We start from the raw sequence: 24,723 nt of genomic DNA on the forward strand, positions 1-24,723 counted from the left end.
ACTGCAGCCCAAGTCCAGCCCCCACTCCAATGGGGCAGAGTGCCCTGCCTGGTAGACACAGCACAGAGAGGCAGCCCGGGAGCGGGCGGGGTGGCGTTCCCCAGGGTCTCGGGAGGCCTCTCTTGGGGGCTTGTGAGCAGAGGCCCCAGGGAGACGAAGCCGCACTGCCAGGCAGGAGCCCCAGAGTCAGCCGCATGCCACTTCCAGAGCCGCAGGAGAAACGCAACGGCTGGCGGGAGATGCCGTCCAGGGTACAAAGCCCAGGCAAGCAGACCGCCCGTGTTGGGCACCTGCAGGGGCAGTGCAGACCGCCAGACCCGCGTCCTCCACGTCCCATGGCCTTGCACGAGCCTCAACTTCTGGACTTGGCCTCTTCTGGTGCCAGTAGGCCAAGGTCCCCTCTGGCTGCCAAGTGCTCCAGGGACACTCCATCACAAGCACAGATCAAAGCTCTCAGCCCCAGGGCAGCGGTGACCTGTGCCAGGGCGGTCTCCCTCCCTCCTCCGTCAGCTCTCCAGCTCGTCCTCCCCGAAGAGCTCTCTCCCCAGCAGCTGGAGGGGCCCCTGCAGAGTCCTCTCAGGATGTACCACCCACCTGGTCCTGGGGGACTGTTCCCTGCAGCCCCGGCCATCTGTGGGGATGAGCCTTGCGGCATCCAGGGCCCGGCCTTGAGGATGGGGAAGTGCTCCATTCCCCACCTGGGGCTGTACCCACTAAGCCACAGGCCACCCCTGGGGGGCTCACTCACTCCCCCTCTTGGCTGGGTCCAGGGAAAGAGGTTCCTATAAGGAACAGAGAATCGTGGCGGTGGACTCAGGGCCAGCGGACCACCCAGAGACAGGGATGTCCCCAGGAAGCCTGAACTTCATCACTTAAGTTGCCATGATCATCGGGACACCCCAAGATAGGAAGTCAGGGGAGAGGACACCCTGCCGACCCATCTTCCCTCACCCACACACGACCAGGGCTGCACGGTTCGGCCAACTTCGTCCCGATCCCGGGAAGGTTGCGTCTTCTAAGCTTGAACATCCAGAAAAGTACACTGGTTTTAGTTTCTCTGGAAAAACTAACGAGAACCTCCAAGTCTCTGCTGCCTTCAAGACATGCTGCCCCTCTTGGCAGGTCCATTAGTCCCCATCTGGGCCACCCTCATCCTGCCTTAGAGTAAGAGCCCTCCTCCAGCCAGGAATCGGGAGCGGGGACTTCGAGAACAAGCCAGGGAAGGGTCCCCTGGTCCAGGCCCAGCAGAGACCTCTGCAGCCACACTTTGGGTCAGCCCCAAGCCAGCTCTCTACTGCCCATGCTGCTGCAGCCCCACCCAGGTGGGTGCCTGCACTTAGTCAAAGGGACGGTCCCCTGGCTCCAGATGAGTGGCAGAGGTGGGATGGGTGGGACGTGGCTGTGGATGTCAGGGAGGAGGCCGCTGGGTCAGCCCTGGCAGGTCCTTCTGAAGACTGGCCACCAGAACTACTGGGGTTCTGGGCTGGGATGCTGAGTTGTCTGAGGGCCCCGAGAAGCCACTTGCCCTCCCAAAGCTGCTGCTCTGTCGTCTGTGAATGGAGTGTGACCTCAGACCCATCTCAGGCTGCTGGCAGGGGTGACAGAGCACAGGACCACCCCGGGAGGCCTGGCACACAGTCGGCGTCCGATGGCCAATGTCCAAGCGGTGGCCGAGCCCCCGCCCCACCTCTCCTGTGTTTTGTTGCTGGATTTCAATTGGAGAGGACTTGAGGTCAGACGGACCCAGGCTGCAGTTTGGGTTGTTGTTTACCCACTGTGTGATCTCAAGGTTCATGCTTAAGTTCTCTGGGCCTCAAGTGGACCTAGAAAACTAATGAAGGTCATCTCCACCCTGCAAGATCACTGGGAGGGTGACACGGGGCAAACCCGTCAGATGCAAAGTGTGCCGCACGTACTAGATGCTCATTAAATCTCCGGTCCCTTCCTCTAACCCCCTCTGACTAGGAAAGGTTTGTTCCTGGGTCACAGACGCCTAGCTGTGGACGCTGGGGAGACACATTCTGAAAGGTTTCTCTAGTGGGGGCTTTTGACCTTGGCCAGGAGGCCTTGACCTCGGCCAGGAGGCCCCTCCCAACCCTGGGCTGCTCCGCTGCTGTCCAAGGGCAAGGCCTATTTTAAGTCATCCCGGCGTCCTCTGAATGGCACTGTGGGCTGATTGCCACCCTCGTCCCTCTAGCCCGCCCTTCCTTTGATCTAAAAAGAGCCCAGGGAGGTGGCATTTGCTGCCAGGATGGCAGAAGCAGCAGCCTTGGCTTCTCTGGCCACAGCTGAGATGTGTCCCGTGAGCTGGCACTGGGCAGCCATGCTCCTGGGTGAGGCAGGATCCCCCAGAAGATCCCCCGGAAAGGGAACCGGTGCCTGGGAGAGGGTCCCTCTGTCCCTGCCGGGCTCTGCTGAGCTCCTCCTGTGCGCGGCGGCGAGGCCTCCCTCTGGGGGACCGTCTTGCAGGGGCTTCTCCCACATTTGCTCTCCAAGGCCCTGCGGGTAGCACCGTCCCTGCTCCCAAGTCCTGCTCCCCTGCTGCGTGTGACCTCGGGGTTAAGGTGGCCCAGAGGCTGCTGGACCTGTCAGGAGCATGAATGCCAGAATCGTGCCCACCCCAGACAGCGACCACACACTTCAGGGGCTTCCTGGAGCCCAGGGACTTCCATCCTTGGGCTGCCGACCTTGGATGACTGTCTCCGGCTCCGGGACACCTGTCCAAGCCCAAGTGCAAAGTGACACTGCACCGCGGGCAGCAGTTTGCGTGTGCGTGGAGTGGGGCGCGTGGCCTCCTGGAGACTGGCCAGGCTTCCCGCCACCCCCGGGGCCAGAAGGGGGAGCCTCGGGTAGCGGGAGGAGCTGCTCATTGGTGGGTTTGAAGCCGGCCAGCCCGCCCTCACCTCCGCCAGCGGGCACAGTGACAGGGACAGACAGCTTGCGGGGACTTTGTTCTCTGCCCCAGAGGCCAGGTCACCAGCACCCTGGATGGACGAGGGCCAGCCCCACTGGAACCACCACCGTCCCTCCCCAGGCTTGGCAAACAAGGCCTGTCAACGGCTGTCACAGGAGGCCCGAGGAAGGTCAACAGAGGTCACACGTGCCGTGGCCGGCGGGAGGAGATCCTTGAGGACCAGGCCTGAGAGGCAGCCTGGCAGGGCAGGGGCTGGGGTCCCCCGTCGCCCCTCCAAACTGCCCCCAACGAGGCTCAGCCAGGGCCGGGATTCCCAGGCCAGCTGGGCCCTCTGCGGGGCCCTGGCGCTGTGGGCAGCGGTGGGAATGTCCCTTGTTCCTGCCTCTGACACTCATGGCGCCCTGTGCCCGGGCGTGCCTGCTGCAGGGGGCAGGTGCCCACGTGTTGCACGGGGTCCTCGCCCCTAGAGCTGAGGGAGGGCATTGGGGACAGACACATACGTGGACTGCACAGGGGCCAGAGGGGCCGCAGATTGAGAAAGAAGGGCTGGGTGGGGGACAGAGTGCACGTGGGGCAGGGCAAACGGCACCAGGGCAGGCTGTGAGTGGGAGCCGGGTGCACAGAGGACAGAGCAGAGGGACCAAGGGAGGGAGAGCTGAATCAGGGGCGGCATCCCAAAGGGTCTTAAAGACCAGGTTGAGGATGTTAAAGTCCTCAAGAAGGCTCTGGGGACTCAGCTCTGAGGGCTTAGTGCTGGGAAGAAACCCTATGGATCCAGCTCTCTGAAGGACGAGATTCAAACCCTGGGCGTTCCTCTCTTCCCGCTGTCAAGATGATCCAGCAGGACAGGGTGAGCGGGGCGTTCCAGGTTTCAAACGTCACCTCCAACGGCTGGCACGGTCCTGCCCTTGGCACCTGCTTCTTCCCCAGCTGCCTGCTGATGAGCTGCTGCACCAGGCCGGCCAGTCCCCTCTGTGTCTGGGGACCCCCGCCTCGCAGTGCCCAGGCCCCGATGCTCTGAGCCTGTGCCCAGGTGAGAGCCTGCAGCCCTGGCAGAGCTGGGGGTGGAATGTGGTGCTGGAGGGGGAGGGGGAGGGGGATGCCCTGCAACAGCCACGCCTTCTCCTGAAGCCAAGGAAACAGTCACCGGAGCTCAGCGGCTGCAGAAGATGCTGGCGGGTCCCCGGGCTCCCTTTCACGTCCACCCACCCAGCCTGGTGGCCTCGGCCACCTTCTGTCCAGCAGGGCGGGTGCCTGGCTGGTGGGAAGGAAGCTGGTGAGGGCGGCGCAGGACGTCATCCATCAGCTTGTCTAGAGCGGCTCAAAGGCCACCGTTGGCGGAACTGGGGATGAACAATAAGCCGAGCGTCTAAAAAAGGAAAGCGGGTGACTGATTATGGGGGATGGAGTCCCCGGTGCCCCACGTCCCTGAAGCCTGAACAAGAAGTAGAGGGAGTGCGGGGGGGGGGGGGCAGACCTCTGGGTGATGGCCAGCCCCTGCCCCTGTCCCTGGGCCTTGCGTTCTTCCAGCAGCTGGAGAACAGCAGTCAGCACTTCTGACTGCCACCCCACATGCTGCCCACGAAGAAGTGAGGATCAGAGACCTTGACAGCTGCCCGAGACTGCACAGCAGGAAGCAGGGGAGCTGGCACTCGAACTGTCCCCAGCCTGGCTCCCGGGGCTGGGATGGAGATGGCTACTTAGGGGAGAGCGTGAAAGGCCTCCTAGTGGGGACGGGTCAGAATGAGAGCCAGGCACACAGTAGGTCAGCTAATGTGGTCTCCTCTGTGGCACATGGCTCTGAGTCCCCTGGGAAGTGACTCGGATGACTCTCCTCTCCCCTCCCCCATGCTGGGCTTCCTCCAAATGCCACAAGACCGTGAGCGGTGGGTGTGGACTGGGGCGGGTGGGCTGCCCATGGGGACGTCTGCCTGCCACCCAAGAGGTGAGCGACAGGAGCTGGAGCCGCAGCCTGCGAGAGCCTGACCTCCCGGCCCCTCTCAGGGTGGGGCCTGTGACCCGTTTTGCACAAGGGGACCTCAGGCCCAGAGAGTAGGAGGGCTGGCCCAGGGCCAAGGTGCGGGCAGACATTGGGGACCCCAAAGCCACGCGGCCTGGTAGCACCAGGACTGCTTCCCTGGTCAGCACGCGGCCCTGTGAGTGACCTACCTCAGGGGTTCGAGGGGCGGCCAGCAGGACTACTTGGTCCTAAGGCCTGCCCCCAATCCCTGTCCCCATCAATCCTGGGAGCACAGATTCCTTGCCTCTAAGGGGGAAGGGTGACAGCCACTCATACAGTCCCCACCTGTGCTGGACTCAGACTGCCCCGTGATGCAGGGAAGTCCACCATCCATCCTCAGGATGAGAGAACGGAGGCTCAGAGAGGGAGGGTGGCTGGCCCAGGGTCACACAGCCTGGAGATGGCGGGGCTGAGGTTTGAGCCGGGAACTGCCTCGCTGGCCACTGCTGTCCTCTGCCCCTCCTGGGACTCCTGCCAAAGGCTGGCCTGTGACTGCTCTGGGATCCCGGCAAGGCCCTGGTCCCCTGGCCTCAGTGTTCTGACCCACCGGATGGGAGGCGGGACGGGGTGAGCATGTGGTGCTGAGCACAGAAGCCCGGTGCCCTGCCTCTGCGGCTGGACTGGGCACCACATCTGGACGCCTGGAAACTCACTGGGCGGCTCCTGCCCTTGACCGGCCAGAACCCTCAGGGCAGGAAGCTCTTCTGAGGACGGAAGGCCCCTGCTCTGCAATGGGAAGTTCCCAACAGACCAGCTGTGGGGACAAGGGGCGCGCGGGTGCCCACCGTGGTGTCCACCCAGACCCGGGGCAGAGGGTCGCTGGGTCCAGACAAGCGCACAGCCAAGGGTGCGAGGAGGACCCACTGTGCGCATCCCGCCAGGTGCTCCCCACCGCTCCACAGTGGCCCCCTCACTGGAGAGTCCCCCACCTCCAGGACCAGGCGGGAGTGGGCCCTGGGTCACCGACTGGGCCACCGTGGTCCAGGAACAGGAATGCGAGGAGGAGTGGGGTGGGCAGCGGTGGGCTGGGCTGCCCTCCCTGTGGCCACTCCAAACCCCACTCAGTCACTGCTGCGGAGGCCAGGAGGTCGGGAGAAGCCAGAGCTGGTGGAGGCCAGTGGCCCCCTATTCTGTGCCCAGTGTCCCCATCCGAGGTGGACGCAACCCCTCACCAGGTGAGAGGCAGGAAGGTTGCATAAGCCAGGGACAGAGGAGTCTCCCACAGACCCCAGGGCGAGGGCTCCCCATACAGCTCGCAGGAGGCACTGACCACTCCTGGGCCTCTGCGTGGCCCCTGCAAGCCCAGTCCACTGGCCCCTGTCGCTCCCGCCATTGCACACCCCGCCTTTCGCCCCAGCAGCCCCCACAGCTAGACGGTTCTTCTTTGGCTGAACTGGAGTCTGCCTCCACTCGAGGCCCACGCTGGTCCTGCCCACAGCCCGAGGCACCTGTCCCCAGTCTGCGAGCAGCTCCCGGCCTCCAGCTGTCCCCAGGCTCCCTTGAGGGTGACTGTTCCGGCCCTCCCTCGGCTGACCAGGAAGCCCTCGGGACATCACGTCCTCCTGGCCTACCCGGGCAGGGGTTGGTGGTCTGGACGGCCACCTGGGAGAACCCCATAGCGAGCCCCTGGGCCTCCTGAAGTGTCCCCACCATGCGTGCCCACAGGGGTCATGTGAGATACCAAGCACAGAACCAGGGAGCAAACTAAAAATCAACCCCCCAGGATTTGCGATGCCCAAAGATTTTTACTCAACACCGCGAGGGCTTCGGGACGCGCCTCCCACGGGGCACACCAGCCCCCGCAGGCTCCCCTCCCTGCGCTGCTTGAGCTGTGTGCCCCCGGGTAAGTTCCTTTCCCTCTCTGTATTTTGCTCTTTCACCAGTTAGATGGCCTGATGATAAGCAGCCACGTCAGAGAGCCTGTCCTGAGGGTGACATGTGTGTACCTGCCTAGAGCTGTGTCTGGCACGGAGGCCTGTACAAGTGTCTGTGTCCCCCAGGAGCGCCTGGTCCTGGGCTTGGGTGCAGGAGGGCACACTCGTCACAGGAGCCCCGTGAACACATGCTCTCTGCCAGACACTGAGCAGCGGAGAGGGGACCATCACTGTCCCCGTTCTGCAGAGCTGAGGTCAGGTCACCTGTCTGACTACTAAGGGGCAGGGCTGAGAACAGGCCCAGGAAACCGGGGACCCCAGCCTGGGGGGGTGATGGTGCCTGGGAGGCAGGACACTGCCCACTGCAGGGCAGCCTCGGTGTAGAGGACCTGGCCTGGCCCCCGCCTGGCCGATGACAGGGGGCTGCCTGGAGCTGGGGACAGGACAACAGGTCCACGGTGACCTCTGCCAGGGGCTGGGTGGCCAGTTCCAAGAGGTGAGTCTCAGCCTGGCAGGAGGAAAGGGTAGATTGCTCAGGTCCCCTCTTGTCCTCCGGGCAAGACTCACAGAGGCCACATCACTCTTCCTCACAGACCTGCAGCCCCGGGTGGGAAGATGGGCTTCTCCCCGGGCAGGCGCACCTGCGCTGCAGTGGACGGCAGGGATTCCTCCTCAGCACAGGGAAGGGGCTCCCTCCAAGCTGAGAAGGAGCAAGAGGAGCCCGAGGCCCCGCGGGCAGAGTCCTGGTGACGGCAGGAGGTGGCTGGAGCCAGGGGGGCTGGGATCCTGTTCAGCTCTGCCCCTTCCTGGCCACCTGGCCACTCTGAGCCTCAGTCTCTTCATCTGTGACAGGGGATTCACCTCTGGAAGGCTCATCCTGATAACTAAATGGGGCGCCCGAGGAAGGGCTGGGTGGGGCCCGTGGGCCTGCAGCCCAGGGGAGCAGCGCTCGTCACCTACGGGCAAGGCCTGGCCCCGGCCTCCGCTCTGCCTTCAGCTCTGGCCACATGCTCCATTCTGGGCTTTGCTTTAAGCCCTTGGAGAGCACAGCCCCTACAGAAAGCCCTGTGGTCCAAAAGAGGGACAGCGCTGCCTCTGCCTGGCCACGGGCAGCAGCCCAGGTGGTGGAGCCGGGAGGAGAATCCTACGCCCGCCAGCAAGCAGGGTGCGCGGCTTGGCGGGAGCGTGGCCCGGGAATCCACTGTGGCTGCAGGCTGGCCTCGCAGCCCCGTCACCCATGTGTACTGGGACCCCAGTAGTCTGCAGCGCCCCACAACGTCCCGTCTCCTCCCACTGGCCTTTGCTCAGGATCTCCTCCATGGGGGAGCAGCCTCCCCGTCCAGCCTCCGAGCAAACGCCTCTGCTCCCTGAGCTCGGCTGGACAGGGCCGCCTCTTCCAGGAAGCCCTCCCTGATCTTCCCAGAGCTCCCTGGAGCCCCTGCTCCGTCCCCACCTGCTGCAGCTGCTGTGTCCCTGCTGGTCCTTCCAACTAGGAGCAGGGCTGGCCTGGAGGTTTGGTCAGCACCCATCAGGCAGAGTCTTCTGGGTGGAGACCAGGTGTCCAGGAGGGGCCCAAGCGACCCATGGGTGCTGCTGTCAGTGCAGGTGCCGGGGCAGCCTCCCAATTCAGCCCCAGGTTCGAAATTTACAGTGGGGGGGCAAGGCCAAAGGACCCCTGCAGCCAGCCGTGCCCAGGGCCCCCGGGCAGGACTGAGGCCTCTCTTCCCCAGGGGTCACAAGGTGTGACAGCCCTGTCCTGCCTGTCCCCTGAAGGCTCCAGCTCTGTGCTATTCAAGCTCACGGCCACCGACTGCAGGGACCACCTTCGCTTCCTGCTGCATGGGGCACAGGGGGTCCCGCCCGGGCTGGGGCACAGCTGAGGTCTGAGCCCAGGCACAGCCTGGCCCAGAAGCCACATTCGGGCCCGACCTGCTGTCCAGCCCCCGGTCCCCAACCTGGGCACCCGCCGGGCACCCAGGAGAGACGGTCCACGCTGGTGGAGGAGAAAGGCCCGTGAGGCCCCAGCGCTTCTCTTCTGCGTCACGGGGGACACGTTTCTAAAGCTGGTTGCGACTGCAGTGGGAGGCGTGCTGGTGACCCAGCTGTGCCTGGGGCCCTGGGTGCCCTTGGACAGGGAGCAGGGCCTGTGTCCCCAGGAATGTGGCCCACATGTGTGCCCCGTCCCGAGAGTGTATTGTCTTCTTCCAGGGGATGGCCAGCAGCAGCCCATGCACTTCTGCCTCAGCCCCAGCGCCTGGCACATGTGCCCAAGGGATCAGTAGCCACAGGGGGACAAACCACAGAGGACCCCAGAGCAGGCAGAAGGAGAAGACCTGGCTGGGGCAGGTGGATACACAGCAGGACTTCCCTCCAGACATGCTCCCCAGGGAGCCTGCCCTGACCCCACACAGGGGTGGGTGGTGGAGGGGGGAAGGCTCCTTCCTGTGGCTCCAGGCCCCTCTGCAAGGCCGTCACATTGGACGGACCCCACCCCCTCCTCCTGCTCCCACTGACACCATGCCCCCCCCCCCCCCAGGGCCACCAGGAGCCTTGACTGCTCAGGCCCCTGACCATGTGTCGACAGCCAGGTAGGTTTCGGGCTGTTGAAGGGACCAGGTCACTGGGTCCCTGGGAGAGGCTGGCTCAGCTGTAACTGCCGAGGACCGGGGGAGGGAGCTGGTGGGCGCGAGGAGGTCAAGGACCTGCAGATGGGCGCTGGGAGAGAAAAGGGCAAAGAGGGACAGGGAGCCGCGGGCTGGTCATCTGTGCAGCCCCCGCCTTGGCTGTAAGGAGTGACCAAGGCCACTGTAAGAGGAAGGCCAGCCCCAGTGGACCAGTGGCTGCTAGGCCTTGGGAGTGTCACCCCCGCTCAGATAGAAAGCCACATGGTTCCTGGCCCAGAGGAAGGGCTGGCGAGGGGCATTGGGTAGGTGCGTGTGCCCAGCTGAGGGGCAGCGCGGCCCCTCTCCATCTGGACTAGAAGCCAGGGCCGCTTTGCTCCACGAGGACCCCCGTCCCTACTTGGCCACCCTGCAGAAGGGGGACAAATATAGCCCCTCCAAAGGGTTGCTGTGAGGATGGCATGGACAGTGGGCAGGGCCGGGCTGCGCAGGGCCAGCACAGAGCAGAGCAACACCCTCACCCCGGGGCGCCAGGGCGCCTGCCACCTAGCTGCTGCTGGGAGGGCCTGGCCTGGCCTGGCCTCGAGGACACACTTAATGATTAAACCCAACTCACAGTTTGAATCTAGCTCTTCCCCAATCAGAAGGATCCGTGTACCCCAAGGCGCGGGAAAGGCCTCCTCACCCCGCACCCCGCACTGGCTTACACCTCTGATTCCCCTGGAGACCCCAGGTGGAGGCTACAGGGGCGGGAGGGAGGAGAGGCCCCGCGTTCTGACCACAGAGCTCTGTCTTCTCAGTTCTAGCGTTGCCACTGCCTGTGATCTGGGGCCGTGGTCCTAGCTCGGTGCCTCGGACTCCTCATCCATGGATTGGGGGGACAGTGGCACCTCACTTTGCAATAGTGGGAACTCTAAGAGCTCAGCAGATCCGGGGGCCCATGTGGACCCCTGCACACTCCTTAGGAATATGCAGATGCACTTTGCAAAGGCTGCTACGGGGCTTCCCTGACATCCCTCACAAAGGGACTTCCCTTGCTTTGGCGTTTCCTTATTGTGCAGGCAGAACACTGCGTGCATGGTGGGACACCCAATAAATGTTATCTAAACCACGGGTTGGGAAGAGACTGCGTGCTGGAGAAGAAGGCAGGACTTTGGAGCTAAATAAACCTGGGTTTCAATTCTGGCTCTGCCAACTGGAGAGCTGTGTGGGCTTGGACAGGTAACTTTCTCTCAGCCTTGATTTCTCACCCATGAAATGGGGTGATAGACCCCACATTGCAGGGCGGTTGGGAGAATGAAAGTCATTTGTTCATTCAACATCTATTGACTGAACACCTACTAAGTCCTGGCCCTGACCTCAGCACACAGCAGTGGACAAAACAGTCCAAAATCTACCTGGGGAGATGGACAATAAGCAGCCAGCCACCACACAGAGAGCTGTCACGTGGTGACACACACTAAGAAACTCAAAGCTGAGTAAAGGGGGTGGGGAGCGGCAGGCCAGCACGGTGGCAGGATGTGCGTTGGTACAGAGACCTGCAGAGAGCAATGGGAGCCGCATTCAGGTCTGCGGGGAGAATGTTCCAGAAGAGAGATGGGTGGCTGCAGGAGCCTTAAGGAGACGTGTGCTTGGCGTGCAAATGAATGAAGCCAAATATGCAGGAAGGCTGGCATGGAATCCAGGTGCTCAGCAATGCCAGCTCTCTATTTCAAGTCCCACAGAAGGAACCCCCGCATGTGTCCTTTTCCTGAGAACGAAGCACAGGCTTCTCCAGGGCAAGACTGAGCAAGCGTTCCCACAGCAGGAGACACCGGCAACGGCCGAGCGCCCCGGAGCCTCCGAGCCCTGCCAGGCTCCAGGCTCTGGGATGGGCAAGAGGGCCAGGAGGTGATCCAGGCAGGGGCTCTGTCCCCGAGGATCCAGGAGAGCATGGAGTTAGTGCAATGTGGTCACATGAACTGCAGAGACCTGAGGTGTCCAGGAGGAAGAGCAACGGGTGGGGCTGCAGGCCGACAGGAAAGCTGACCACCTCCACCCCCATCCCAGCTGGATTGAGGACAAGGAAGGTGACAAGAAAGGCTATTCCAGGTGTGGAGGGCTCACCGGCTGAGCACAGAGGCACCAAAATAGCATGGTGTGTGCAAGAGTTTAGCTATGGATCCGAAAACAAAAAGGAGCCCTTCATATTCTGGGCACCTGCAACCTTCCATGGCTCAGGAATTCCAGGTCTGTCCCCTTCTCAAACTTGATGCAAGTCTAAGTCCCCCAGGAGCACAGAACTCTCCTACACTGGACACTGCTCGAGCACCCACCCCACACCTGCCCCATCTCGCACACCTGGCACAGTGCAGGCAGGAGGGGTGGTGCTGACTTCACAGGGGACAGCTGTAGTGCCCTCAGTGTGTCTGTCCACTGCTTGCCCCAGACTGACCCACGAGTGGCAAATGGCTTATTCATTAGCACAGCATCAACATTTCTTAAGAAACTGCATGAAGGGGTGGGGCATCAGTGCCTCTGCCCAGGGCTGGTGGGTAGGACCTCCAGTGCCTGCAGCGAGCACCCCTCCTGTCTGGCGATGGGGTGTGGGTGGGGGCTCGCCCCTCCCCGGAGGAGCATGCGCAAAGGAAACAGGCCAGCCAGCCAGCCAGCCAGCCAGCCGCCAGGGTTCCTTCCTCCACCACTGAGTAGCTGGTGCCTCCACTTCTCCAAGAACTGGAACGTTCCAGTGCAGTTGCCCAAAATTTGCCCAAAGGCTTGCTCTGTTGGAGGAGTCAGCCCTTCCTGCATAAGTTGGCCTGGGACTGGGGGCTCAACTCCACTTCAGTCCCCTCCAAGGGACATACGATTATTTTTTGATATTGGCACCTAACACTAAAGAAAGGACTACAAGGGGTGTCAGTGTAGAGTGAGCAAAGTCTCACACTAAATCTGACCTAGGGCTGACTTCTTCACTCAGCCAGCCTAGGCAATCCACCCAACTGCGCCCTCCAGCGCCCACACAGGCCTTGCCTTTTATCCAAAGGATGCTATAAATGCCCAGCTTTCAGCCAAGACTTCTGAAGACAGAGGGATGGGGGAGGGCAGATGGATAAACCGGACTCCATCCAGATTCTCCCACTCCTGTGTGACCCTGGTGGAGTCATTTCCTCTCCTCTGAGCTTCATTTTTTTTCCCATTTGTGAAATTAGGATACATCTCTCTTTAGTGAAGTTTATTTGCATACCGTGCTCAGGTAAGGTATGCAAAGTGCTGACACAGAGCCTCCGTGGGGCCGCGGATCTGTTCCCCAGGATCACCAGGCTTTCTTCAGTAAGGCCTCCTCTGATTCCATGCTCCCACCCCCTCCCAATCCCCTTACTCTGGTCTGGGAAATTCTAGGGCTCTTTGAATTAGGGGGCGACGCGCTCTACAGCAGCGACTCCCATAGGGCTAAGGAGCCCCCAGTTGATCCGACACCAGAGGGGGGCGCAGCCCGGTGCGCGTGGGAGCGCGGCCGAGGCGAGGCAGCATGTGCGCGGGGGCGCTGGCAGCCTGCAAACTGAGAGACCCTAGCGCACACCTCCCCCACTCTCGGCAGCTGCGGTCTCTGCACAACCGGCGGCCTCTGACCGTCGGAAGCCGGGGCGAGCCCGGCTCCAGATTCACCCCCCCCACCCCCGGGCGCCCCAGGCTCCTTCATCAGCGCCTCCGGGCTGGAACAAAGGCGAGGGGGTGCGCGACATAGCCACAGCGGCCCTTTCGCGCATCTGGCCAAAGCCGGAGAGAACGAGGACGGGGGTCCCCAAGGTAACCAGGACGCTGTACCCGCTCTCCTAGAGCGCGAAGCCCAGCCTCTGGGCGCGCGCGCAGAGCCGGGCTCGGGGAGGCGCTGGAGACCGCAGCCCGGTGCGCGCCGAGGGCTCCGAGGGGCATGGGGTGGCTCCCCGAGAGTCACCCAGTGGGTGTCCAGGGGAGAGGAGAAGCCCGGCGCCCGCCTCCCGGGCCGGGTTCCCGGAGTACCTGGCAAGGTCCTGTGCACCGTGTTGCCCATCGCGGCTCCGGGGCGAGGTCGGCGGCTGCGCGCTCGCGCGAGGGCTACTCCCGCGGCGGGTCGGGGGCCGGGGCCGGGGCCGAGCTCCGGGGCATCGCGCTGCACCCGCGAGCCGGTGGCGGCAGCTGGGCGGGCGCCGGAGGGCGGCGGCGGCGGGAGGAGGAGGCGGAGCCACCGGCCCGGGCCCGCGGCCCCGCCCCCGCCACCCCCGCCGCCCTCGCGCAAGGCGGGGCCGCAGCCGCCGCGTTTTTTGAAAGTTTGCACCGGGCGGCGGGAGAGGCGCGCGGAGCCGCCCGCCCTCGCTGCGCCCGCCCAGGCCGGGAAGGCGCGCGGGGCAGCTGGGCGCCTCGGGCGCCAGGCTCTAGGGCCTGCGGGCCCTTCTCCATGTTTTCCAGCGCCTGAAAGAGCCTACTGTGTGCCAAGACCTTCTCTGCCCAGGCTCGGCTTCCGGGAGCAGGGTGCTGGAATTGGGTGGGTGGGGAGGGCGGGGACGTGCACGCAAGGAAGGTCGCCTGAGCTAGTGCAAAGGGCTTGAAGGCTGGCCAAGTGGGGTTGGGGACTTTCCTACTCCCTAGGCGGTGACCAACGATGGGGGGGGGGAGGGAACCCCTGTTCATTAACTGACTAAGCCACTCGTTCATTAAAATATTTACTGAGCACGTCCTATGTGCCAGGCGCTAAGCGGGCCCCTAGATACAGACAGTGGACAGGGCTCCCCGTGGTGAAGACAGGAATGACAAACAATTAAGATGGCTTAATACAGTGGCCAAAGCGCGGAGGAATATAAACCAAGAGGCAGCGTGGGGCTGCGTTGTTTGGGGTGCTGGGGGGGGGGGACCTGGGGACATGTAAGCTTCATCTAGTGAACATGAGGCGGGGATGCTCCTGTAGAGGGAGCAAGGGAGGGAAGGAGGCCTGGGAGCCCTGCCGCTGGGCTCCGCTTCCCAGAGGGAAACCCTGGGGCCTCGGAGGCCCCTGTCCAGGGTGACCCCATTACGGAACAATTTCCCCCCTCACTCTAGTTTGCACGCGCTGGTCCCTAAAGACCTTGGGAAGTGGTTTTTTTTTGGGGGGGGGAGTGTTTATTTTCTTATTTGTTTGTTTTTTTTAAATTGCTTTTATTTTTTAAATACACGACAGCAGAATGCATCACAATTCTTATTACACATATAGAACACAATTTTTCATATCTCTGTATATAAAATATGCTCACACCAATTCATGTCTTCATACATGTAAAGCTGCTTTTTCCTTTTTTTTGATAGAATGCTAGAATTCAATCTATATTAAGAAAAATCTGGATTACAGAGGTAACTTTCATCCTTGGGAAGTGTTATTACCTCCACTACACGGAGTGCGAGACTGTTCGGCAGGTAGGAGGTGCGGCCAGCCAGGGGCTGTGTGGATAAAGGGGCGGGGCAGGAGAGAGTCCCCTGCTTTGGCTTCTCTGGTGCCCTCTGCCTGTAGCACAGGACAGGTCGCAGAGCGCTCCCTTTTCCAGGTCGGCTGAGAGCCTCCACGTCCGGAAGCCAAGCCCAGACGCATGGCAGGTCTGAACCCAAGGGCGCCTCGGTGTTTGAGTTACTAATTTCTTGCATGACAAGTGCTCTCTCTCCGTTACTTAATTTTTAACCCCAAATTTCTGGCTGGAGAAGGGACACTAGCGGCCTGTACCTGCAGTCCTTTCGAGTGTGGGCTGAAGAGTTGGTGGCAGTCAGACAGCAACTCAGAACAATTTCCCTGAGCTTGGCGGTGGGAGGTGTGGGTGGCTGCTGTCATGGGCCCTTTAAAGGTCACTTTTAGAGCACCCCAATAAGTGGCCATGCTGCGCAGGCCTCTGTTCTCACTCACAACCCAGGCCCCTGACCGTCCTCACGGGTGCAGACCGGGTGGCCAGTGGGTGCCTGGCACTTGGATTGGAAAGGACGGTGTTTAGACTCTGGATCCCTCTGAGTAAGTTGAGCCCTGGAGAGAGCTGCCTCTCCATGATGGTGACACAGGTGTCAAAGCCACATAGAGAAGAACTTGAACCAAACTGTTTCTCGAAGCTGGACAAAAGCCATGTTTCCAAGGTAGCATTTTATATCAAAGCCATTGAGTGTGGCTGTCTGGCTCAGGTTGTGAATTCCGCATGACAGGTCTGCTCTGGCCAGGCCTCCCTGGCTTCCAGTGGACATTATTCAGTTTGTTGTCCGCTTTCTCGGGGCCACTGGGACTGTCCTCCGCCTTTGGCTTGCCTCCTCTTGGGCACAGGCCTGGTGGTTGCTCACGTCACTTTGTCCCTCTCTAATCCCAGGTGCCACAGCTGTTTCCCTGCTCTGCTCCCCTTGCCAGGCAGGCAGTGCTGGGAACGGCTCACCCACCTGTAAGGTCTTGGGCCCACCCGGGCTGAACCCCCAGCATTCATTTGAACAGATGGTGGAGAGGTGCGTTGCTCTGAGCTGGGAGGAGACAAGAGAGAAGGGAGGAGAGAGAAGGAAGGAACGGAGAGAGAAGCAGGAAGGATGAGGATGAGGGTGACGGCGAGGGAGTGAGTGTGAGCGGATGGCAGCCTGCCCGCGCCCTGCGCCCTGCCTGTGCCCTGCCTGTGCCTGGCCTGCGCTCTGGGGTGATCAAGAGCGATGCCCCAGTACAGTGAAGCATGAGCAAACCATAGTCTTTAGGACAGAGGAGGGCCTGGTATCCTCCTAGAACTCACCATTCTAGAACTCACTCTGGCTCTGAGTTACGCACCTGAGAAGGAAGACAGCTGCTCACAAAGGTGGGGCAGGTGGTATGGGAGACAGGGGTGTCCCCGTCACAGGAGGCAAGCAAACAGAAGCTGTGGGTTTCCAAGTGGCTGCCATGGGGCCTTCCTGCATGCACCTCCTGGAAACCCTCCTCCCAGTCCAATGATCCCTGGTGCCCAGGGTGCAGGAATCATGGAGTGGATTGTGGTTTAAGTTCAGAGTCCTGTGCGCCTCCTGGCCCTGAAGGGCTGCAGAGGATCCCGCCCCCATGTCTTTGCACGCCAAACTGCTCTCCTAGGACATGGACCCTCCCTTACTGTGGCCCCCAGCCACCCAGCTCCTGAGCAAGTGGCCCAGTGGCTTAATGCTGTCTACACATGCCATGGGCCTGCCACCTAGGCCACGCCACCCCAGGTAGAAAGGGGTCTTTGGAGGAAGCCCCTGTGCGCCTGCTCGCCGGGTGCGCCTGCTCACCAAGCATTGGGTATGTCACCTGAATCTGTCTCCCCGGGTATTTCAGTCATGTCACATCAAAGGACACAGCTTTCCCCTTTCCCATCTTCCATCAGGACCCATCCCAGGGTGGTGGGGTCCCTCACCTCAGGCAGGATTTGAACTCTGGGCCTGGTTTTCTGAGCAGCGTTTCTGGTGGGACAAGACAGGCTTTCCAGGGGTCAGCACACTGGGGTTGGGCAGGAATGGGCCATTGGGTGGGGTCGAAGAACCAGTCCCGCAGCAGTGAAGGGTTCCCTTGGGGCCACGGTGGGGCACGGGCATCCTCAGGCCTGGGCAGTGGCCTGCAGTCCCACCGCTCCTGGGCTTGACTTCCACGTGGTGCTCCCTGTCCCCAATCCAGCCCTGCATAGACTATGCCCCTCCATTGGCACCTGTGCCAGAGGGGGTCACTAGGGCGCCCAGGAGGGGCTGCTGCTTTGGATTGTGTGGGGAGCCTCCCGGGCGATGGGCAAAGGAGGGTCTGTCGGGCACCCTGGCATGGTGCCTCAGGGCGGGTCCCACAGGCCCTGCAGCTGCAGGAGCGTCCAGCAGGTGCACCCCATAAAATGCGGCTCGCTGAGCTGGGGGCGCTGCAGAGACCTGGGTGAAATGGTCCCTCCCCCCAGTCTCCTCCAGGACTCTGGCCCTGACCTCCAGCTGAGGACAGCCTGGGAGGGCGCTGCTTTCCACAGAACCTGCCTGTAAACCTTGATTTCCAAACCCGCTGGGTCTTCCCCGGGCAAAGGCGTTCTTTTTCATGGGCTGGTCACGAGGGGCCAGACTCATTCAGAGCTTCTCAGCTGCAGAAGGAAGAGCCCCTCTGGCTCAGAGGAAGGAGCCCACAGAGGAGGCTGAGCCTCCCAGGAGCCAGCATTGTCCCGTCCACCTGGGCAAGAGCAGCGTCCCCAGAATGCCTGCTGGGCCCTGCTGGGAAGCTGGCTGAGCATCCTGGCCAGGCCATGAAGCCATTCTGTGCTTGGGATCTGTATCTGTGGGGACCAGTGGAGAGGCTGAGAGTCCCTAAGGGAACTAGCTGCCTGTCCATGCTGGCACCTGGTGCTCGTGCTGGACAGCCGCATGGTCACCCTCAGGCCTCGAGATCCCAGGAATGCAGGGTCACAGGAGGAAGTCCTGCATAGTAGTGTCTGGTGAGAAAGGCTGAACGCAGAGCGCGACACTCAGTGATGTCAAGCTTGAAAACCAGAATAAGCCCGTACCAGACGCTCAGAAGACATGGCGGGGTTGATGAGGTGACAGGGTCACAGTGACCTTCCTCATCTCTCCCCACCTGTTGGCAGTTGGTAAAGGTCATGTGATGAGCGTAGGTGTGGCTTTTCTGGTGGGGACATCTCCACACACTGCTCCTGAAGACACAATCTCCCACGGCCAGGTACGCCTACCTGGTCATGGCCAGGTGCGCCTGTAGGGTTGGGTGGTCCCTGAGCTGGGCACCGAGGGGTGAGCCTGAACTGCAGTGCCCACTGCGTTACCACGTCCCAGGCCTGCACCCTGGGCCAGCCGGAGTGGGCAGGGGAGTGGGCACCCGGGGAGGGGCCCGACAGAGGGGTAGCTTGAGCTCCTTAGAGACCAGGGGAGCAGGACCACCAAGGAAGACACCTGGACAGCACTCTGGGAGGCTACCTGTATGAGCTTGCTGCATCCAAATGTCACCCCAAATCTCACTCAATAGTTTTTAAAAAGTTGGCTCACTCAAAAAATAATCAGAAAACTATAAAGCATTCTAGAAAAGGAACCCAAGAAGGATAGAACCCTAATAAAAATCCTCACAGGTGTGTGTGTGTGTATGTGTACCTTGGAAAACAGAGTTAAGTTTTTCAAAAACTGGGTGTGGTAACACAAGGAGGCAGAAGGACCAGTGTTGGAAGAAGAAGAATGAAGTGGAGAACTTGCTGTCCCCGTGTCGACACCTGTTACAACGCCATGGGGACTAGCGGGGCATTGGCGTAAGGGTAGACTCCAGTAGACCAGTGGGCTCATAAGGGGACAGCAGGGCTCGTGTCTTATGACAAGTGTGTCACTGCCAAGCAGTGGGAAAGGCACCTTCTCAGTGATACACACCGGCAGGGGTGAAGTCCAACCCTCCCTCACCCCATGGGCAAAACTGATTTCAGAGGGATTCTCCATCCAAATGTTAAGGGGAAATGGGAAACTTCTAGAAAGTAACACAGGGGGACATCTCTAGGCCCTTGAACACCACGTAGAAAGTGCTGTCCATAAAAAGAAATCAATCACATCAACTATAAAGTTTAAAATTCTTTTTGTCAAAAGACATCAATCAGAGAGTAAAACGGCAGATTACCAAGTCGGGGAGGGCTGGCTGGGGCTCAGGGCGAGCACTTGCCTGGCACGTGTGAGGCACTGGGTTCAATTCTCAGCACCGCATATAAATAAAAAAAAAAAATAAATAAAGATCCAAGGGTGAGCAATAAAAAGTGTTTTAAAAAAAGCAGGGGTGGGGGGGGGAACATTTCACACATACAACCTTTATTCTAGAATAGGCACAACTACAAATCAATACAAAAAAGATCAACAGCTCAATATAAAAAATAGGCAAAAATCAGGCACTCCACACAAAGAATATTTCAGCAACCAATAAATAGGTGAAAAGGTGCTGAATCTCATCAACGATCACAGAAATGAAAATTAGTCCCATTGAGATAACCAGGGCAGATTGGCTAAAATGTAAAATCTTGACAATGCCAAGGGTTGACAGGACACAGAGCCACAGGGCCTCTACTGAACGGCCGTGGGGGTAAAGTGGTAGGCTGCTTTGGGAAACGGTTTGGTAGCATCTCGATGTGTCCGGACGGACTTCTGTGTCCTAGACCCCACGATGGCCCCAGGACAAGGCCCTACAGAACCACGTTCTTACACGAACTCCGGCAGCTGTGGGTGAGTGCCCAGAGCAGTCAGTGACTCCAAATGGAGACAACCCAAGTGTCCACCAGCAGTAAAGTGGACCAAAAATTTGGGGGATCTTCACACAGTGGGAAGCTACGCGAAGAGCAAGAACCGAGTTTGGCTGCTCACAGCCACCTGGACGGAGGAGCCAGGCTGAGAGGACACAGGCTGCAGGGCGCCATTTACAGGATGCTCAAAGACAGGCCTGGGTGGTGACATCCAGGAAGAGAAGCATGAGGGGCATCGGGAGGGCGCCTCGGGGTGGTGCCCAGCTTTGCCCAGGAGGACATGCTGCTCTCCAACGAGTTACCAAGCCACACGTTTTGGTTTTCACGTGAGCTTTGGCCTCACATGGTGGCCTGTGTGCGGCCATCAGGTGGCTCCTGTGGATGGCTGCGGAGGGCCGGCTTTGCCCAGCCCCGTGCTGGACTTTTCAGGAAGACGCGGAGCCAAAGCCACAGCGTCGGGTTCCGCGGGGTTCACTTCAAGCACAAGTTCAGCGCCTGCGGGACCCGCACCCTGGCCGCCCTTCTCGTCTGTGCTGCAGCATTTAGATGCCAATTAAAGAAGGTTCGTCGTCTTGGGGAGTTTTCAAGATTCTCCTCGGGGCTGTGGGACCCCAAAGACCCTGACTAGTGAAGACAGCAAGAAGGGACCCCAGGGAGGGACAGCGCCGCTGGCCAAGGCCCACAAGCCAAGCTGTGTGGGGGAGGTCGTGGGGTGGGGGTGGCCGAGAAGGGCCTGCTCCAAGGGGAGCTGGGGGACCCCACCCCAGAGCTGGGCAGGAGGCGGCGGAGGACAGAGCCAGCAGGAAGGAAGGCTGAGGCTGTAGCAGAAGAAGGCAAAGAAAGGGTGTCCCTGGTCCCTGCTCGAGTGGCTCCTGAAGACACCCACAGCAGCCCCTGGTCTTGCAGCTGCCTTAGAGCCCCACACCCCAGGCCACCACCCACCCCACCACTGCTGGTGTCCCTAGCACCTCCACCCTGTCTTCTCACAGGAACAGCGGACGGAGGTCAAAGGCTGCCTGCCACCTACCAGGGGACAGAGACCCATGGGGAGACCTCATGCAGCAGGCCCCAGACCACCCTACCCTTTATGTCTAGATTCAGAAACTGTCAATACAAACAGTGCTAACTGTATATCAGGGCAGGGTCCAGGACCCCTCGCTCCTTCCGGCCAGCCCTGGCCATCCCGGCCACTGCGTCAGAGGATGGTCCAGCTGAGGGACAAATCCCCTGGCCTGGTCTCCCTGGCCCAGTTGGGGACTTGAACCAAGATCATTGGCTGCACATTAATGGAGAATGGACCCAGTGTGTGAAGGGTGCCCAGCAGCCGGGCAGTGGGGACAGGGCTGGCTGGCAGGAGGCGGGGAGGCCAGAAGGAGCACTCTGACCCTCATCCCCAAGCCTCTGAGCCATCTGCAAAATGGCCCACGGGGCCTCTGTCAGCAGGAGGCTCCTGTCCTCCTCCTGGCTCAACTGTGGCCACTGGCCAAAGGCAGCAGGCCTTGAGGGCACTGGGCCACCTGAGCCAGCACAATCAGGTCTGCTCAGGGTGCACGTCCCAGCCCGGGGCACATGCATCTGCAGCCTCTCAAGGCCTCCAAGGTGGGCCTTCTGTCCTTGTCCTCAGAACTCCAGCCCAAGGTCGCCTAGGGGGCCAAGCTCCACCCGGGAGTCGGGCTCCTAAGCCCCAGGCCTGGCTGGCAGAGGAAGCTGGCTGCAGTGTGCACTGGGCCTGGGCAGAGGAGTGGCTGCCACACCCCAGGCAGGACACCTGTGTCCGATGCTCTGGCCAAGCTTCTCGGCAGCCAGGTCCACCTCCACGCTGGCCCAAGGCAGGGTGGGAAGGTGGGGGCTGGAAGGGTGGGACGTGGTGCTTCGGCCCATCTCATGGAAACAGACCGAGGTTCCCCTTATTTTTAGCCACCGAGCTGCGCCTCCCGGGTCTCCCCCACCAGGAGCTGGAGGCTGATAAGCCTCCCTCACGCCAGCTCGGTAATTCTTTAAATAAAGCGCTTGCATTTGGCGTCCCTGGTGCTGGAAATACTCGCTCCCTGGATTTTTGACTTCACACCCGTGTGCGCGGTGCGAACCCAAGCGCATCAGCTGCCGGCTGGCTCATTAGGTGAGTCACTGTCTGGGGTGCCAGGATCAGGGGCAGAGATTGACAGGCTTCCCAAGTGCGGGGCGGCCGGTGCTCAACCCTGGTGGTCCTCGTGAGAGACGGGGGGGGGGGGGGGGTTCTCCTGACCACACCCTCCACCCAGGGAAGGGACCGGGATCCCAGTGAGGACTTCCAGTCACTGAGCTGGTTTCCTGCATCCATTCCACTCACAGTGGCTGGGGTCCCCTCATGGCACGCCCTGGTCCATTCTCTCCATCTGCTTACACACAGGACAAAAGCCCACTCTGACCTGAGCCAGTGGCCTGGCTCCTGCAGACCCCTTCATACTGGCCTGTGCTCACTGTTGTCCAGCCACAGCAACCTCCTGCCCTTCATCATGCTGGGCTTCACCCAACCTCAGGGCCTTTGCACCTGCTGTCCTCCTGTCTGGAGTGCCCTGCCCCCAGACCTCCCAAGGGACTTCATCTCATTTTTGGTGTCTCGGCTCAAGTGTCCTCCTCTGAGAGGACTCAACCCTGACCACCCTGATTGAATAGCCTCTGCCTCTCTGCCCTCTCTCCCTCAGGCACGGCGGTCTCGGGTCCCTTGTTCATTGTCCCCCTTTCCCCTTGAAGGCCTCAGGGAGGCACATACCCCTCACCCACCAGCGTCACCTCCAGAGCCCACATGGCAGAGACGGCTCTCAACAGCCTCCCGCGGAGTGAACCCAGGAGCGGTTCCACCCGGGCAGATGACCACGTGCTCCAGCCAGGGGCCCCCTGAACTTATCCAAAGCCAGCTGTCATAGGGCATCATGTCACCGCGAGAGGCCTGGGGGCGAAGGTAAGTGGGGAGGGGCCCACCTAGAGGGTTTCCAGCCTCCTTGGGAAGGCAACCCTGGGGCCTGGGCTCCTCTGCCACCCGAGGGCTGCTACCTCCTGGCAGGGAATCTATGTCACTGTCTGTTGTGAACATGCTCTGACCTGGGCACACTAGAGGCCAGGCAGCGGGCCTGGGAGGGTCCCTGAGACCTGGCGTCATCCTCGTCTTACAGAGATGCTCAGCCTCGGAGGCCTAGAGATGACCCCTGGGGGCTGTCCTCTGCCTGCCGGGCTCTGCCTCCAGCCTCTGCGCACACAGGCTGTTCCTTCTGCCCTTCCAGGTCACCCACCCTCCTTGCACTGGGAGAGCTGAGCCACCTCCCTCCCCGGAGGCCTCCCACTTTGGCTGGAGCCTCCTACTCTGCCTGCCACATGTCTGGGAAAGGAACTCATGAGATCATTGAGGGAGCAACTGAGCCTCGATCCTGGGTCTGTCAGCCACACAGAGAGGCAGGTCCCCCAAGTGGCTTCTTCTGTCCATGACAGGGACTCTCGGACCTCAGCGTGTCTGACTCCGGCTGCCCTGGGAATCCCTGCTTCTGTTGTCTAGGGAGAACCCAGGGCATCCATGCTGCACCCGCCCTGTGGGCTGTGAGCCTGGGAACCTCAGGTCACCCTGAGCTGTGGAGTGGCCACAGGAGTCTCTGGCCTGGACATACCTGGGCAGCAGCACCTTCCCCAGGGCCATCCCCTGTGTCCACTGAGTCAGGCCCCGTCACTCCATAGACATCAGCTTTTAGTGGTGGGACACTTACAATCTCCCCTGGGCCGTTTCCAAGCCACAGCAACAGTGGCCACACTCCCCCACTCCTGCTGACGGGGACCCGAAGTCCTCTGCCCACAGCGCACACCCGCCCTGACCTGGCGACCCTGTCTCCTCTCTGCCTCTAGACGGCTTCCTAAGGCACCAAGGGAGAGGCCAGGCCAGCGCGGGGCCCAGTCCCGGTTACCCACTGAACATGGTGGCCTCCAGGCTCACCCACGCTGTCGCAAGTGACCGGCTTCCCTCCTGAACGCTGGGCTGGGCTCCACGGTGTGCACGCCACTGTCTGTCCCCTCCTGAGCACGGGACACCACTTCGTGGCGGTCGTGAGCAGAGCCGCAGTGAGCTCGGGCATCTCCTCGGGACCGGAGCTCCCGCCCTGTGGTGGCACCCAGAGGTGGCCGCCATGTGGAGATTGGTTGTTGGTTTTCTGAGGAGCCCCAGGCTGTTTTCCAGAATGGCCAACGGGGTGCAGAGGTCTCCTTTGTCCCCTTCCTCTTCCTGATGAGAGTCAGGTGGCGGGTGTGAAGTGGCATCTCATGGGGGTCCCTTTCCTTTCCCCTGTAGCCGCTGTCCCACCTCCCTGCAGGAGGTGTGCGGTCTCCTTCCCGCCCACGCAGTGCTCATGCGTGGGAAACCAGAAGCATGGCGACTCCCAACCCAAGGACGGGGAGTGAAGTGGCCCGTAAGCTCCTCCCTGGCTTGAGAGCCCTGGCCTCCGAGTCCCGTGCCCAGTCTTGTGCTGGAGCCACAAGGGACATTCTAATGAAGGCAATTTTTAAAGGTTTCTGGAAAATGTGCCGCTCAGAACCAGTCCTAGGGGCAGGTTGGGCATCGGCCCATCCCAGCCCTCCTGGAGGTGACCCGGCCACTCTCACAGGCTTCTCGGAGAGACTTCCAGAAGATCGCGCTTACCTAGTGTGTGTGCCCATGCGTGCGAGGGCACCTACATGTGTGGGCTCTGAACGGACTGCCTTGTGTATACGTCTCCTGCCCTCTGCACCTTCCCCTGCCCACCCACACACTCCTCTCGGGTCTCATCTCAGTGGCCACACGATATCCTGTTGGATGGACGCCCTTTCGCTCATTGAGCTAACTTCCAACTGCTGGTCGCTGCAGTGGCCATGCGGTCGCCAGTCCGTGTTGAACTGGCAACTGTTCAGGATTGTGGTGCTGGGGAGCAGGGGGCGGGGCCTGATTTGCCGCCTTCCCGATTTCCACAGTGTCAACATACCCACCCTGGCCTGGTCCAACCCTTCACAGAAGCCCCTGACAATCTGCAACTGCGCCTCTAATTCAGTCCCCTGCATAAACGCCCCAAGGGGAATTGGCTGTGTCACAGCAGATACAAATTCCCATGAATGA

The 24,723-nt window shown here is 61.1% G+C and overlaps 1 protein-coding gene and 1 long non-coding RNA gene across 3 annotated transcripts in view; one reads left to right on the forward strand and one right to left on the reverse strand.

Annotated features, from left to right (window-relative positions):
- NEURL1B (neuralized E3 ubiquitin protein ligase 1B) overlaps positions 1-13,596 on the reverse strand; it is a 29,454-nt gene extending 15,858 nt beyond the window's left edge. The window contains exon 1 of one of the 2 annotated variants that reach the window (XM_081309693.1): positions 13,432-13,596. In XM_081309693.1, the coding sequence (XP_081165819.1) occupies positions 13,432-13,462 (31 nt within the window). In that variant the 5' untranslated portion in view covers positions 13,463-13,596. Of the gene's footprint in view, positions 1-3,796; positions 3,922-13,431 lie in introns of those variants that run through there. The other variant, XM_081309694.1, reaches the window with a different exon arrangement.
- LOC308657754 lies at positions 12,704-21,730 on the forward strand. The gene is made up of 3 exons (XR_014024047.1): positions 12,704-13,218; positions 14,728-14,826; positions 21,517-21,730. It is a non-coding gene; the product is annotated as an uncharacterized lncRNA (long non-coding RNA).
- Positions 21,731-24,723: the final 2,993 nt, after the last annotated feature.

This window comes from Spermophilus citellus, assembly GCF_964194105.1.
Source record: "Spermophilus citellus genome assembly, chromosome: 1".
Classification (NCBI taxonomy): Eukaryota; Metazoa; Chordata; class Mammalia; order Rodentia; family Sciuridae; genus Spermophilus; species Spermophilus citellus.